The 15,449-nt window shown below is 39.4% G+C and overlaps 1 protein-coding gene and 1 non-coding gene across 2 annotated transcripts; one reads left to right on the top strand and one right to left on the bottom strand.

Annotated features, from left to right (window-relative positions):
* Positions 1–662: 662 nt before the first annotated feature.
* Positions 663–769, bottom strand: LOC118491942. Its single transcript, XR_004892387.1, has one exon. It is a non-coding gene; the product is annotated as a small nucleolar RNA R71 (small nucleolar RNA).
* An 8,378-nt stretch (positions 770–9,147) lies between these two features.
* On the top strand, positions 9,148–9,501 carry LOC110933756. The gene has a single exon (XM_022176963.1). It carries the CDS (start codon positions 9,148–9,150, stop codon positions 9,499–9,501), a length of 354 nt encoding a protein of 117 aa, XP_022032655.1.
* The last annotated feature ends 5,948 nt before the right edge of the window (positions 9,502–15,449 follow it).

The raw sequence follows: 15,449 nt of genomic DNA, 5'->3' as shown, positions 1-15,449 counted from the left end.
CCGTGCTAAACTCCCCAGTAACTGGGATCCAGAAAACAATTACTGTAACCACGACCACGGGCCGTGGTCAGTGACCATGGGGCCGTGGTGAGACTTCTGACCAATGTTCTTTTTGTTTTTATCGTAGGACTTGGAACCCAAGCGCAACTCCTGAACTTTCTACGCAGTGCATGAGCTCTAGTTCCAATAAAGACATAAAAGAACCTCTAGACGAACCCGAACGCTTCCTAAGAAAGAGACTAAAAGCTAAAAATCAAGAGAAAGCTTTGGGGGACCAACTTCCAATGGTGGATCAGCGTACCCTAATGGATTACCTACGGCCCACGGTAGGTAATCTTGGAGCCGCCATCAATGCACCAAATGCCGATGCCAATAACTTCGAACTTCGGCCGCATTTGATTCAAATGCTCCAAAATTCCACAACCTTCCATGGCCTAGCTGATGAAGATCCCCATTTACATATTACCAACTTTCAGGAAATATGTGATACTTTCCGGATCAACGGAGCATCAAACGACACCATCCGGCTCCGAATGTTCCCATTTTCACTAAAAGACCGAGCTAAGGCTTGGCTTAACACCCTCCCAAGTGGTTCGGTAAACACTTGGGATGAACTTGCCCAAAAATTTCTATATAAGTATTTCCCGCCTTCTAAAACTTCTAAATTAATGACTGAAATTAACACATATTCACAAGAGGACGGGGAATCCTTATATGAAACTTGGAAAAGATTCAAGGTGCTATTGAGGAAATGTCCTCATCACGGTCTCGCAGTGTGGCAGCAAGTATCCACTTCCTATAATGGGTTGTTGCCACACACAAGGCAAACACTCGACTCTAGCTCCGGGGGACTCCTAGGTAATCGTCGCGCAAATGAAATTTATAATCAAATTGAGGAAATTGCAAAAAAAAAAAAAAAAAAAAAAAATTCAATGGCACACTCCCCGAGGCACAAAATCTATTGCCCCGGGCACCCATAAAGTGGATCAAAACACCTCTTTACAAGTCCAAATCGAGGCCCTATCTTCAAAAATCAAAAAATTAGAAATGGCAAAAACGGCCTCGGTTATGGCTTGTGAAGGGTGTGGTGGGCCACATGAAAATTGGAGTTGTATAAAAGAAATAGATAATCAAACGGAAATGATAAACTACATTGATAATAGACCTAGGCCGTCAGGTCCCCCAACAGGCACCTACAACCAAGGATGGCGTAACCACCCTAACCTTGGTTGGAGAGAGCCCAACAATAGTAGTAACCAACAAAACCAAAACCAACGAACAAACTTTCAACAACCACCAAGAAATGAGTCACAAAATTTCTCTCAATAACAACAAGGGGGACGAGAGAGGCTTGAAGACACTGTTTCACGCCTCATCTCTGAAACCGAAAAAAGGAACTCAGGTCGATTCCTACAAATGGAATCAAACTTTAGAAATCAACAAGCTAGTATACAAAACATTGAAAAACAACTAAATCAACTAGCCCAAAATTTCTCCGAGAGGCCACAAGGCGCACTACCTAGCAATACCGAAATCAACCCAAAGGCGCAAGTACATCTCATAACACTAAGAAACCGGACCGTAGGTCCCGAGGAGGCCCCCTACCACCATCCGACAAAAATCTGCCCATTCAACCCACGACCTCACCACCTACCCACAAAGAAACCACTCCTCCATCAAATCCCGAACCTACCAAGAACCCCTCGGTGCCCTACCCCGGTCGTTTACTTCACCAAAAGACCGACGAGTAATTCACAAAATTCATAAACTTACTAAAACAATTGCATATCAATCTTCCATTTGTGTAGGACCGGTTTTCGACTCCGTAACGATTGCGTAACGACACGTGTGACGTGCGGAATCCGTACACGTACGTGACCAAACACAAGAACGTACAATTTAACGTGATTCCATTGATAAATCTGAAAGTTGTACAATACTGTGAATCACTTTGGAGAACTTTCTCTCTCTAGACTTTCTCTCTCTAGAACAAGCTTCAAAAATCTCTCAAATGCCAAATGAGCCAAAAGTGTTAAAACTAAACCCTAAGGTATCTATTTATAGGCACAAGGTTATAAGGGATTTCCCCTTATTTACAAGATTGCTACCTTGCCCTTTATAACTACATCACTTAACATAAATTCTAGTTCTCTTCTAATTCGGCTACGGTTTTGATTGAAGGAGGCGATAGACATACTGCACTAACAGACTCCCCCTTGGATATTGCCGCAGTCAATCTCGTAGCGTCTTGTCTTTCTCTCTCTCTTTGAGTCTTCTTGAAACTTTGACGGTATTAGCAACCATAGACTCCTTCTTTCTCGAACAGAATCCCCGTGGATCTGTCTTCAGGCTTCCGTTGCTCTTCCTTTCGATCAGACTCCTTTTCTTCAGGCTCCCCATTTCGTCAAGCTTCCGTGCTTTTGGGATCAACACCAGGCTTTCCGGATACAAGCTCCTCCAGGATAGTTACCTGGCTCTTTGAATGCACGCTTCCTCTTGCGTTGAGCTTGTCTTCAGACTCCCCCTTAGACTCGGCTATCGGGATTGAAATCTGGAACTTTTGTCTACAAAACTCAAACGTTTATGAGTAAAAACATTATGAACATCCAGGATTAATGACCTGGCTCTCTCAACATATACTAAAATATTTTTACAATGAAAGCATTTTTAGTTGTCCAGGAACCGTAACCTGGCACTTTTAAAAACATTTCAACTTCCCCTATCAACAAACTTCAAAGATTTGACAATCTAAGCAACCATATCGAAAACTATCTCTATATAACAGATTTTAACAGATTAAGCAACCAACTCCCTCAAAGATTATCATCCAAGTCCACCTTAATGACCTTGGAGATATCACAAACTGTTTTTGCTTTTAAAAATTTCAAGTTTCAACTTAATGAACTTGTTTATTTTCAGAAACACGATCAGCATACTTAGATTTTGAAACTCAGCATTCCATCATCAGTTGTCGAAACATAACGTGAAACAAAATCTTTTTATATTTTACAAAGTTTATGCTAAAACACTCCGAAAATCTTTTTGTAATTTTTCTTTAATGAAAAGCAATAAAGAAATATTTGCAGACATATTTTTGTTTGAGTTTGAGTCAGAGGATCATATCAGTTCATGACAAATCACAAGCACTGTTTAGCTTTAAACACTTTAAGTTCTAAACGATTCACTTAGATTGTCAGTATACTGATTCACTTAAATTTTCACACAAAGTTCAACTGTTTCGAGATACGAGATTAATGTTTTAAGGACTTAAACTTATTCGCGTGTCCCACCTCAGAATATACTCTCGTATCAAAATTCCCTAGATTCAGTCTTACAGGTGAGTATACCAATCTGATATCTGTTCTCTGGGTTAGTGTGAGGCCTTGAGAGCTCAGGTATGAACTTCCGTTCAGTCAAAGAGATGAAGGCTCGACTTTAGATGTGTTCCCTTTAGAGAATCTTTTCTTCAACTGCAATTGATTCATATCTTTCGATATTTTATCAATTTTTATGCAGAGGGTAAGCTTTAAAATCGCGTAACGTATTATACGAGGTCTAGGCCATTGCTTCCGCAAAATCAGAAGACCAGGTATAATACCCCAGATATCAAACAGTATAAAGACCTACTATCTCAGAATCAGGCAATCACTCAAACAAGATTTCGGGGGTTACCCATATATCCGAGAGATGTTCCCCACGAGATAAGTAAAGTATTGATATTTAGGTTTATATCTCGAAAACAATCTACTAAACGTGTAAAAACCTACTGCCATATCATCAGCGAGAACGTTTATCACATTTTAACATTCCATTTCTTTAGCGTATTGTGATTGTCTACTGATGTACTATCATTTCCTTTTTTTACACAAAACTCATTTTTTGAATTTTATCATGTTTTTGGCTTTTTCAAATTTTCTAATATTTTTGGATTTTCTGAAAATTTCTTACTCCCCCTAAAATGCAAAACCATTTAAAGAAAATTTAACAAACCAATGTAGATAGCTTTGTCTCGCCATCCATTTTCTGCTTTTCATGCTCTGTTTTGCAGAAAATATAACGTACCCCCATGATTTACAACACATTGATCTTTTATAGTTTGAAAACCGTTTTTCAATCTTGTGAAATTAATCATGTTTGTTCCGCCGTGAGAGTTTCGGCATATTCAAGCAACACATTTTTTTAAAATTTTGATTTTTGACAAATTTAAAACAAACATATTTTTGATTTTTCAATTTTTTTTTTTTACAAAATGAAACATATTTTTGGTTTTTAAATTTTTCAATTTTTAGGGTTTTTAGAAATATGGTTTATTTATGTACAAAAACTGATAAACTCCCTGTTCAACCAAACCAGGGTTCTGCAGCCTTCTCTTCCTGTGCCAGGCTGCTCATCAATTCTTTTTCTTGACAATCAAACTTCATGAGCACCTGCACATTTACAAAAACTCAATTACTTTAACAATTTAGCCTAGGTCTGTTGGACCTTAGGCATTTCAACACAATATTCATTCAATGATGGAAAATCTTTGTCATCTCGAACAAAAACTTTTTCATTTTTGACTTTAACTTTTTCTTCATTCACAGAAATCACTTGTTTCTTAACCACCCAGATCTGTCCTTTTGAAGCACTTCTTTTGTAAAATCGTGACTTGTTTTGATTATTATGACTTTGAACAACTTTTGGTTTCCAAAATTGATTTGGCTTTGTCATATCAACTGATGTTTGCCAACTTTGTGTTGTTCTGAATCTGGGTGTGTGAGAATTCTGTGTTTGTCTTGAATCAGACCTAGTCTGTTTTGGTTTCCAAGTTTGATTCGAAGCAAACTTGTTTGTGATATACCTCCAAGTTTGTTTAAAATCAAATCTGGTAGACTTTTGTTTCACATTCTCACATTTCTGTTTTTCAACATCAACAGGCTTTGGGTTTGGACACTTTCGTGCAAGATGTCCAATTTTATCACTTTAAAACAAGTTTTCTTTGAAACATCTTTAGCCTGTTGTTGTTTCTTTTTCTGAGCATAGAACTCTTCATTAGACTGTCGTCTAAATTGAAGTTATTTCTCTTCTTCCGAACTTTTCCCATGAACAAAATTCGTTTTCTTTTGAACATTTTGTTTTTCAAAACTTTTATTTTGATTCTATTTCTTTTTATAACCCAACCCTGCTTTCATATTCTTCTTTTTGTAACCGGGTTTGTTATAAAAAGATTTCTTGCTCTTCCCAGCAAATTTTGAAATTTCTGATTTTTCAATTTCAACCATCTTAAAAACTTTATCAATCTTTTTTGAAATCACATTTTGAATCGGGAATACAATATCTAAGAATAATTTGTCCGATCCAATCATGGTATAAACCAATCCTTTTGAATCATCATTCACAATATTCTCAGATTTTGACTGTTTAATATAGCCATCATGAAAATTTCCCTCATTTTCATCCTGTGATTCAGACTTACCTTTGGTTGACTCATCTTTCAAAACGCTTTCAACAACCTTACTTACCACCTCTGAATCATTAGCCTCATCAGATTTGGTGTAAGTCACATCGATACTTTCAGGTAATTGGTCAACTATGTTCAGACCTTTTGCCACCTTTTCCTCATCATAAAAAGTATAGTTATTTCTCAATGGTGGAGGTACTTAATGATATTCTGAACCAATACCTTTTTTATTCTTGTTAGTATCTTTGTCAACTGGTGTGATGTTGAAAATGCGTTCGAGAATGTACGAAGAATTATGATAACTTTGAAGTTTTGTAACAATCTTTTCTTTTTCATCCAGAACTTGTTTGAGATTAGCAACTTCATCAACACACTTGTTTAATTCAAGTTGCTTTTCTTTAAACTTTCTCTCATCAGTTCTTTGGTTGTTAAAGTTTCAGACAATCTTTCATCAAAACATTTAACTTGTCTTTTCAAAGTATCATAAGCTTCTTGTACTCTCTGACTCGACCATTTCAAATTATCATACTCTTTTTGAAAATCTTGAAACTTATTATCTTTTTCAACACAACCAACACATTTTGCTGTACACATTTCTTTCAAAATCTCATTTTCTTTTTCAAAATCTTTACATTTCTGTGTCAGCTTTTCAACCTTTTGTTTCAACATTTCTTCTTTTTCAATCATTTCTTTACATTTCATTTTGAAAACATTTTCAAGTTTATTTGTTTCAGTTTCTTTTGTTTTTATCATTTCATCTTTTTCAGTACAGGCTTTGCACATTTCTATGCAATTCATGCACTTGTTTTTATTTTTATCAACAGTTTCTGCATTTGATAAATCAGAAGATTCATTTACCTCAGTTTCTTTCAGCACCGATGATTCTTCTGTTTCAACTTTCTGGACTTCTTCTTTCTTCTCTTCTTCTTCCATCTTTCGTTCTTCTTCAACATCATTCTTTGCTAGAATCTTCACCTCTTCTACCAGCCTTTTCAACTCTTCTTCTTTCCTCTTCTTCATTTCTACCACCTTTGGCAGACTTGCTTCAAAAATTTCTTTAATTTTGTTCATCAGATCAGCTTCATAACCTTTTTCAGATAACCTTCTTGTATTAAAAGTGTCCTGATCTGGAAAAAGATTTGTTACTGCATCGAAATCCACCTTTGTCGGATCAACTACTGGATTACCCTGTGGATCCATGTAACATTCCAGTTCAGCATTCCATCTATTGGCTCTCCGAGCTTCTTTGAATGGTTCATTCAATTTTCTAATCTCATATCTTACACTATCCCTTCTCCACCAATTATCATAACTACTATCTCCTGACATTTTAAATCTACTTCTTGATACTCGCCCCTTGTAAATCTTGAATCACCTTCAAATACACAAACAAACAAACGATCAGTTTAAAAATGATATATCAGATAGTAACACTCAATAAAATGTGAAATAACACTTGAACGTGAAATGACAAATACTTTGGGACTTGATCGATCGGTTGGCAAGCTGGTCGTTCGGGTTACAAGCTGATCGATCGAGTGAGATGCTGGTCGATCGGTTGGCACTGAATGACAAATGAACCTTTGTAATCTATATAGGATGGTTTAGAATCGGCTGGCACTTCGTTCGACCCACCACTCGATTGATGCACTTCACGACAAAATGTTATGTCGATCGGGTGGCGTTTTATATGATCTCAATAAAGAAATATGACTTACAATATCCAAACTGAAAACATCATTGATTCAAGTGAAAATTTAATATTCTCAATTAAAGAGGCCGACAAACAAATTTGAATTCTAAATGCTCATTTGACCAATTCAATTTATGTGAGTATATCAAAGCAATGGCAGACAACTACTTCAAATAGTCAATAATTACATGCAAATCTTAGATATCAATTTAACATCACATGTACAAACTGACAATTAGCACATTTTCACATTCAGATCATATTATCACATGGGCTGAATTAAATGACTAAGACTGCTCGGTATGGTGCCGGAGAAGAAGACGTCGCCGGAGCAAGACCGAGGGGGGCGGCGTGGGAGGACGGGCGTCACCAAGGGGGGCCCACATGTTTTGGTCCGTCGCAAACGGCTTAACTCCGACGGGGAGGACGGGACGGAGGGGCGGCGGCGTGGGAGGACGGTGGTGATGTGGCGGCGCCGGGATGGAGGACGCTACCATACCGAGTAGCCTAATTCTTTTGTCAAAATTGTAACTGACAACATCAACACAAATCTTATTCCTATTGGGCCTCACATATTATCTCATGCAATCTTATGTTACTACTGACAATCACATGTGTTTGAACAAATTTATAGTGAACCGAACAAAACAAAGTCACATGGGTCGGTGATAGTATATTTAATGTGAACTGATTTAAAGCTGATTAATGTTGACTGACAAAAGTTGAATATGTTGACTAAGTTGCTTTAGTGGGAGAGGTAATGACTCGGATTGCTGACCGTTCGGCTGGGATGCTAGCCGTTCAGCCAGGGTGCCGGTCGATCGGCTGGCAAGTCAACAGGTCAACTACTTTAAATGAATTTCAGTGATAAGCTATGGATCGATCAGCAAACCGTTCGGTCAATTATCCGATCGGCTGGGTCAACAAAGTCAAAAGCTTTTAATGAAATGCAGTAATGTGCTTTGGTTCGGTTAGCTAGTCGATCGGTCAACTAGCCGATCGGCTGACATTTAATAAGAATGATAACAGCAATAGTTAACATTTTACCAACTTTTTCGATCAAAAAATCTTAGATTTCTCTCAAACGGCTTTGAATTAAGATCTAAAAATTTGTAGGGTTATAGACCAGCTAATTTTGCACAGGATATCAAAAAATCAGCTAATATGGACCGTAAAAACCCGTTCAATTTTGCAAAATTCAGTCAAAAACGTGAAAAAATGAAGAAGATGAAGGAATAGATCAAATCTGTATGAATTTGACTCTGAATCTGCTGAATTCGAGTGCGTAAATGTGTGTTTGATCCGTGCAATCGAGCTCCTGCTCTGATACCACTTGTAGGACCGGTTTTCGACTCCGTAACGATTGCGTAACGACACGTGTGACGTGCGGAATCCATACACGTGCGTGACCGAACACAAGAACGTATAATTTAACGTGATTCCATTGATAAATCTGAAAGTTGTACAATACCGTGAATCACTTTGGAGAACTTTCTCTCTCTAGAACAAGCTTCAAAAATCTCTCAAATGCCAAATGAGCCAAAACTCTTAAAACTAAACCCTAAGGCATCTATTTATAGGCACAAGGTTATAAGGGATTTCCCCTTATTTACAAGATTGCTACCTTGCCCTTTATAACTACATCACTTAACATAAATTCTAGTTCTCTTCTAATTCGGCTATGGTTTTGATTGACGGAGGCGATAGACATACTGCACTAACAATTTGTGGAAGTCCTCACTCAAATGCCAAAATATTCAAAATTTATGAGAGACTTCCTCACTCATAAAAGGAAGATTGAAACATTGCAATTGGTCAATTTAAGCGAAGAATGCTCCGCCGTACTACTCAATAAACTCCCACAAAAGAAAATCGACCCCGAAAGCTTCACCTTCCCTTGTTCCATTGGGGGATCACCTATACGCAATGCATAGCCGACCTTGGGGCTAGCATCAATCTCATGCTCGCATCAATGTTTGACCAACTCGGACTAGGTAAGACGAGCCCCACAAAGATGAGCATACAACTCGCCGATAGGTCTATCAAATACCTGCAAGGTGTCGCCGAATTTTTATTGGTAAAAGTTGGAGACTTTGTCTTCCCGGCCGACTTTGTCATACTCGACATGGAGGAAGACACCGAAGTACCACTCATTCTAGGAAGACCATTCCTTACCACCGCTCACGCAATGGTAGATATGAGTGATGGGAAGCTAACATTGAGGGTCGGAGACAAAGAGATGAAATTCGGGGTTGGGAAAAGAGTAGAAGACCGAGTCAACTACATGGATGTCATAGACTCAAGCTTGGATGACGCTCTCCGACGGTGCAACACGGGATGCGAGACATCCCGCTCAGGTAACATATGACTGACTTAGGGTCTAGCCAAGAACCCTTATAAACGTGGCGCACCACGGAGGCATTCCGCGGAACTATCCGTAGTTTTTAGTTTAGTGTAACTTTTATATTTTCTAGTTTAGCTTTATTTTTCAGGAATAAAACACACTTGAAAAGGTGGGGGTTACCAAGGGAATGTTAAAACCGCACCCCATGCACAAAATAACAGAGCCTCCCGACAATTTTCCAGCATTACAGCAAGTTCAGCACGGGGCCATGCTCAGCCCAACACGCCCCGTGCCTAGGCTCTGCAGAAATTTGCCCAGTTCATGTAATTGGACACGGGGCCGTGCTCACTGAACAGGCCCCGTGTCCAGCCTTCTGTTAAATTCTGCTACTGGCGATCTAATCAAGGGGCCGTGCCCGGACCAACACAGGGCCATGGCCAGACGCCCAGTAACACAAAATTTTGTTTTTCAACACCTTTTTACACCTTCAATCAACCTAAAAACTTATTTTTTGGGACACATTGAGGACAACGAGTAATTTAAGTGTGGGGGGATGCTAAAACCTTGAATTTTGCAAACAAGCCTTACACAAAACTCTATTGGGTCAAGCTTACTAGGACCTCCTTCAATACCCACTAGTATTGGATGGCGGGGGTACGATGTAACAACCCGCACCTTCGTGCTTGTTACTCTTGCTACACTCGTTACGCCTAGCACCAGAGATTCGGATCATAATGTAACTATAACGCTACAACGCTATTTCGCATATATTCGCAAACTTTCAACACGCTACATCGCACATCACAATGCATACACTAACACTAACGATGACATCGCATGAATAGTTAAGTCGCTCCCATCGATCGTCGTGATGCAATGCAATCACGCAAACGAAGACATCATGTGAGTAACTTAAGCGGTTCCCATTGATCGTCGTAAAGCATCGCAACGCTAACACAGACTTGAGCGCAATTACTTATACTATGATCTGTTATATATATATATATATATATATATATATATATATATATATATATATATATATATATATATATATATATATATATATATATGTATATATATATATATAATAAAAGGTGTTGAAACTATCTAAATGCGTACTCGCAGGCACACGCAACTCAATCTACCGCACTTAACGCGACGCTATTTATATCGCTAAAACGCGTTGTGTCCACAATGCTTAATACAACAAAACACGTCGAACAAACAAAATTCGGAAAACCAACTCGGACAAGCCGCCGATCGAATAGCCGTCTGGCCCAGTTAACCTACACCGCCTTCTCACCTTTCACCTATAAATACCCCACTTGTCACATCAATTGTTAGTTGATGTGACAACCTCATCCGACCAGCACGCTTACGAACACTTTTCTCTCGATTCCTCACGATTCTTGTAAGTTTGCACTCTAAATCTTGTACTTTCATCGTCATTACACACTCTCTCACCATCTTCACCATCAAATCGTACATTTCCACCGTGAAATCCTCTGACTTGGGTTGTTCTAAGGTGACGTCATCATGGAGTTCTTATGAACATTGGAGTGTGACCTCATTTCATCAAGAGCGGTTCAGATCTAATGGATTTCCATAGGTTTTACACTGATTTCAACAAAGATCTAAACCTTTTCAACTAGATTCAAACATTTCTCCAACATCTTTCACTTTTTACTCAAAACCATTAGAATATGGACTCGTTCGGGCTCACTACTCATTCTCTAGTAGAGAACCGGTCTGAGAATAGATTTCTATTGGAGAGACGACCGGTCTACGGGTTGAATATGAAACTCCGTCAAGAACAGTTGGTTCTGATCGAACGGGGTGATTCCCGTCCGATCGGACGAGTTGGACTTGATGTAATTTCTGTTGTTTAACATGCCGTTATACCATCTCCGTCAAACCGCATACTTTTCAACTTAATTGTTTTTTACAAGTTCCCAAACAAACAGTTGCTCGATCGAATAGCCATCCGATCGGACGACCATCCGATCGAACGGCTATTCGACCAGGTAACTTGAGATTTCAACACTTAACCAATTTTTTCAAAATTCAAGGAATGTCAGTTTCCAAACGAATTGTCATCCGATCAGATGACCATCCGATTGAATGACTATCCGAATAGGGGACTTAATTCTTGTAACTTTCCACTTAGATGCTTCGCCATGCTAACCAAAGTCTTGTGAAGAAATTGCCATGCATAGTTGAACGTTATTAGACCTCTTATACTATTGAGACTATTTTCAACACGCTAAACTCATTCGCAAGGCGTAACATCCCATCGCATCTCGGACGCGTCATCGATAGAATTTTCGTAAGTCTACACGCACGCAACCGCACCTTCACTGGAATCTAACTCGCAACCGCTATCGCATTTGTTTGAACGCTTAAACGCTTATCGCATGTGTAAATCTCAACACTTCAATACTCGCATCGCTTACTGTTTATTGCTTATCGCCTATCGCATTTTGCTGTTCACTACTCGCCTATCGCACGTCTCTTATCGCTTTTGACGCATTTCGCTTGCCGCCTGTCGGTCCTCGCGTATCGCTTATCGCTTAGTGTCTATTGTGAGTCGTTTTTCGTTGTTTGCTTATCGCTTATCGTTGTTCGCTTATCGCCTACCGCTTTTCGCTTATCTCGTAACGCACGCCACCTTATTGCGTATTGCTTAACACTTACCGCCCATCGCTTATCGTTATTCCGACGCTTCAATCGCCGACTCATTCGCACACTCGTATCGTGAAATCGAGTTCGCAAACAACTCATTGCTCAGTTTGCTCAATCTCCCTCTCAAACTTGTTCCAACGAATCGCTCGGACCGAGAATGCAAAATCTATCCATACCACGTCGACACACATGACACTGCTTCACGGGAAAGAAGCAATATGGTTAACAAAAAGGTGGATACGCCGCAGGTACTTCCTATATATAAGTGTTTTAGCCATATTGACAAACTTTCGTAGAAAGGTGCCATATGGGGCTCGATGCTAATTAAAACTTTTGAATTATTTAAACCTTTTTGTTAAAACAAAATTTTCTTACAAACTTTTAGAATAAATGGAAAATTTTCTGAAAATTTTAATTAAAACCTTTTTGACAAACAAAACTCTCTTGTAACGTTGGTTTAACAATCGACTCAGGTTAACATCACGTTATAAGAAACTTTTCGACAATTCAACACAACCATTTCGACAGCGCCGGTGTGAACATCGACTCAAGGTTCAACGCCGCACTGTACAAAAATTTCCCTAAAACGAACTTTTCTTTAAAATCTCGTTGCCATAAAACTTTTTCGAGAACTCAAAACACTTTTTGATTGCTAATTATCACTCTTTAGTCAAACTAAACGCCTTACTCACCCCTGTCCCCTTAGGCAAACGAATCGCTTTACTTGTCGCTTTCTTCATGTTGCCAAGACGTACCCGTTAGTCAGTCCCCGATCGACCGCTCGTTCGCTCTTTGCTTATTCTAATGCCTTCGTCGCTCGTCGCTTTTTGCTCATCGTCGCTCGCTTGTTCACTCTCCGCTTATCTTGCTCACTTTTATCTCTACTCTCACTCACGTCAATTCACGTAACCCTCCTTGTGGATTAATTTCGGGATGAAATTTCCTAAAGCAGGGGAGACTGTAACAACCCGCACCTTCGTGCTGGTTACTCTCGCTACACTCGTTACGCCTAGCACCAGAGATTCATATCATAATGTGACTATAACGCTACAACGCTATTTCGCATATATTTGCATACTTTCAACACGCTATATCGCACATCACAACGCATACACTAACGCTAATGATGACATCGCGTGAATAGTTAAGTTGCTCCCATCGATCGTCGTGATGCAACGAAATCACGCAAACGACGACATCGCGTGAGTAACTTAAGCGGTTCCCATTGATCGTCGTAACGCGTCGCAATGCTAACACAGACTCGAACTCAATTAATTATACAATGATCTGTTATATATATAATAATAAAAACAACAATAAAAGGTGTTGAAACTATCTAAACGCGTACCCGCAGGTACGCGCAACTCAATCTATCGCACTTAACACGACGCTATTTATATCGCTAAAACGCTTAATGTGTCCACAATGCTTAACACAACAAAACACGTCGAACAAAACGAAAGTCGGAAAACCAACCCGCCGATCGAATGACCCATCGATCGAATGGCCATCCGTCTGGATGACCATCCGATCAGATGGCCATCCAATCGAACGGTCGTCCGACCCAATTAACCTACACCGCCTTCTCACCTTTCACCTATAAATACCCCACTTGTCACATCAACAATTCGTTGATGTGACAGCCTCATCCGACCAGCACGCTTACGAACGCTTTTCTCTCGATTCCTCGCGATTCTTGTAAGTTTTCACTCTAAATCTTGTACTTTCATCCTCATTACACACTCTCTCACCATCTTCACCATCAAATCGTACATTTCCTCCATGAAATCTTTTGATTTGGGATGTTCTAAAGTGACATCATCATGGAGTTTTTATGAACATTGGAGTGTGACCTCACCTCATCAAGAGTGGTTCGGTTCTAATGGATTTCCATAGGTTTTACACTGATTTCAACAAAGATCTAATTCTTTTCAACTAGATTCAAACTTTTCTTCAACATCTTTCACTTTTTACTCAAAACCGTTAGAATCTTGACTCGTTCGGGCTCACTACTCATTCTCTAGTAGAGAACCGGTCTAAGAATAGATTTCTATCGGAGAGACGACTGGTTTACGGGTTGAATATGAAACTCCTTCAAGAATAGTTGGTTCTGATCGAATGGGGTGATTCCTATCCGATTGGACGAGTTGGACTCGATGTAATTTCTGTTGTTTAACACGCCGTCATACCGTCTCCATCAAACCGCAAAATTTTCAACTTAACTATTTTTTACAAGTTCCCAAACAAACAGTTCCTCGATCGAATAACCATCCGATCGAACAGCTATTCGACCAGGTGACTTGAGATTTCAACACTTAACCATTTTTTTCAAAATTCAAGGAATGTAAGTTTCCAAACGAATTGTCATTCGATCGGATGACCATCCGATCTGAATGACTATCTGGATAGGGGACTTAATTCTTGTAACTTTCCACCTAGACGAATTGCCATCCGTCCGGATGACCATCCGATCGAATGACCTTACTTATACTACAACGGAAACTTCAAAATATTCAACATTTCACAAACACACTTCTCCAATCGAATGACCATCCGACGCTGAAGGTTATCCCTATCTTTGGTGACTGAACATTCGGTGACAGTAGACTTCCTCTGTAGTAGAGATTCACGTTCTGTTGATAGTTGGAGGTATTTGACTTGTTCTGCTTTCTGATATCCAATCCGTGTCCCTCTAACTTTTCAATCAGTGTATCTAGACAGACCGTGCTCAAATTCAGATTGTGCTTCAGGATCAACACGTAGTACTGCCAGTCGTCCTCGTTCGGCAATGCATCGATCAATTTTCGTTAACCTTTTCAACTGTCTTTTCAATACCGAACCTATCCAGCTCAACCTTCAAGTGACAGAAACGTTCAATCATTTGCTTCACACCCTCGCCTTTCATACAGCTGAAATAGTCAAACTCCTTTTTCAATAACGACTTCTTGTTTTTAACTATTTCCTCCCCACCAGTACATTTCTTTTTCAAAGATTCCCACAGCCCTTTAGTTGTATTATCATATCTAAGCAAAGATATGATGTTGTCTCAAACCGATTGGTGAATAAGAGGGATCCCACGTTGTTCAGCAGCAAAATTCTCTTGATCGTGTTTTCCCAAAGCTGTAAATGAGATTCTTTCTCCTTGTGGTGTTACTGGTAGAGTATACCCAGTTTCCAAATATTTCCAACTCTCGTACACATAAGCCTTTAGCCAGTTGATAAACCTTGGAGCCCATCGATTGTATTCCTCGATGTTCATCAGTTTAGGTGGCTTTTGGTAATTTTCA

This window comes from Helianthus annuus, chromosome 4 (genome assembly GCF_002127325.2).
Source record: "Helianthus annuus cultivar XRQ/B chromosome 4, HanXRQr2.0-SUNRISE, whole genome shotgun sequence".
NCBI classification, from domain to species: domain Eukaryota; kingdom Viridiplantae; phylum Streptophyta; class Magnoliopsida; order Asterales; family Asteraceae; genus Helianthus; species Helianthus annuus.
This window is presented reverse-complemented; position numbering and strand designations above follow the sequence as displayed.

What these genes read in the sequence shown, in the direction of transcription:
- LOC110933756 (XM_022176963.1), top strand. Translation starts at nt 9,148, where the DNA reads ATGAGCATACAACTCGCCGATAGGTCTATCAAATACCTGCAAGGTGTC.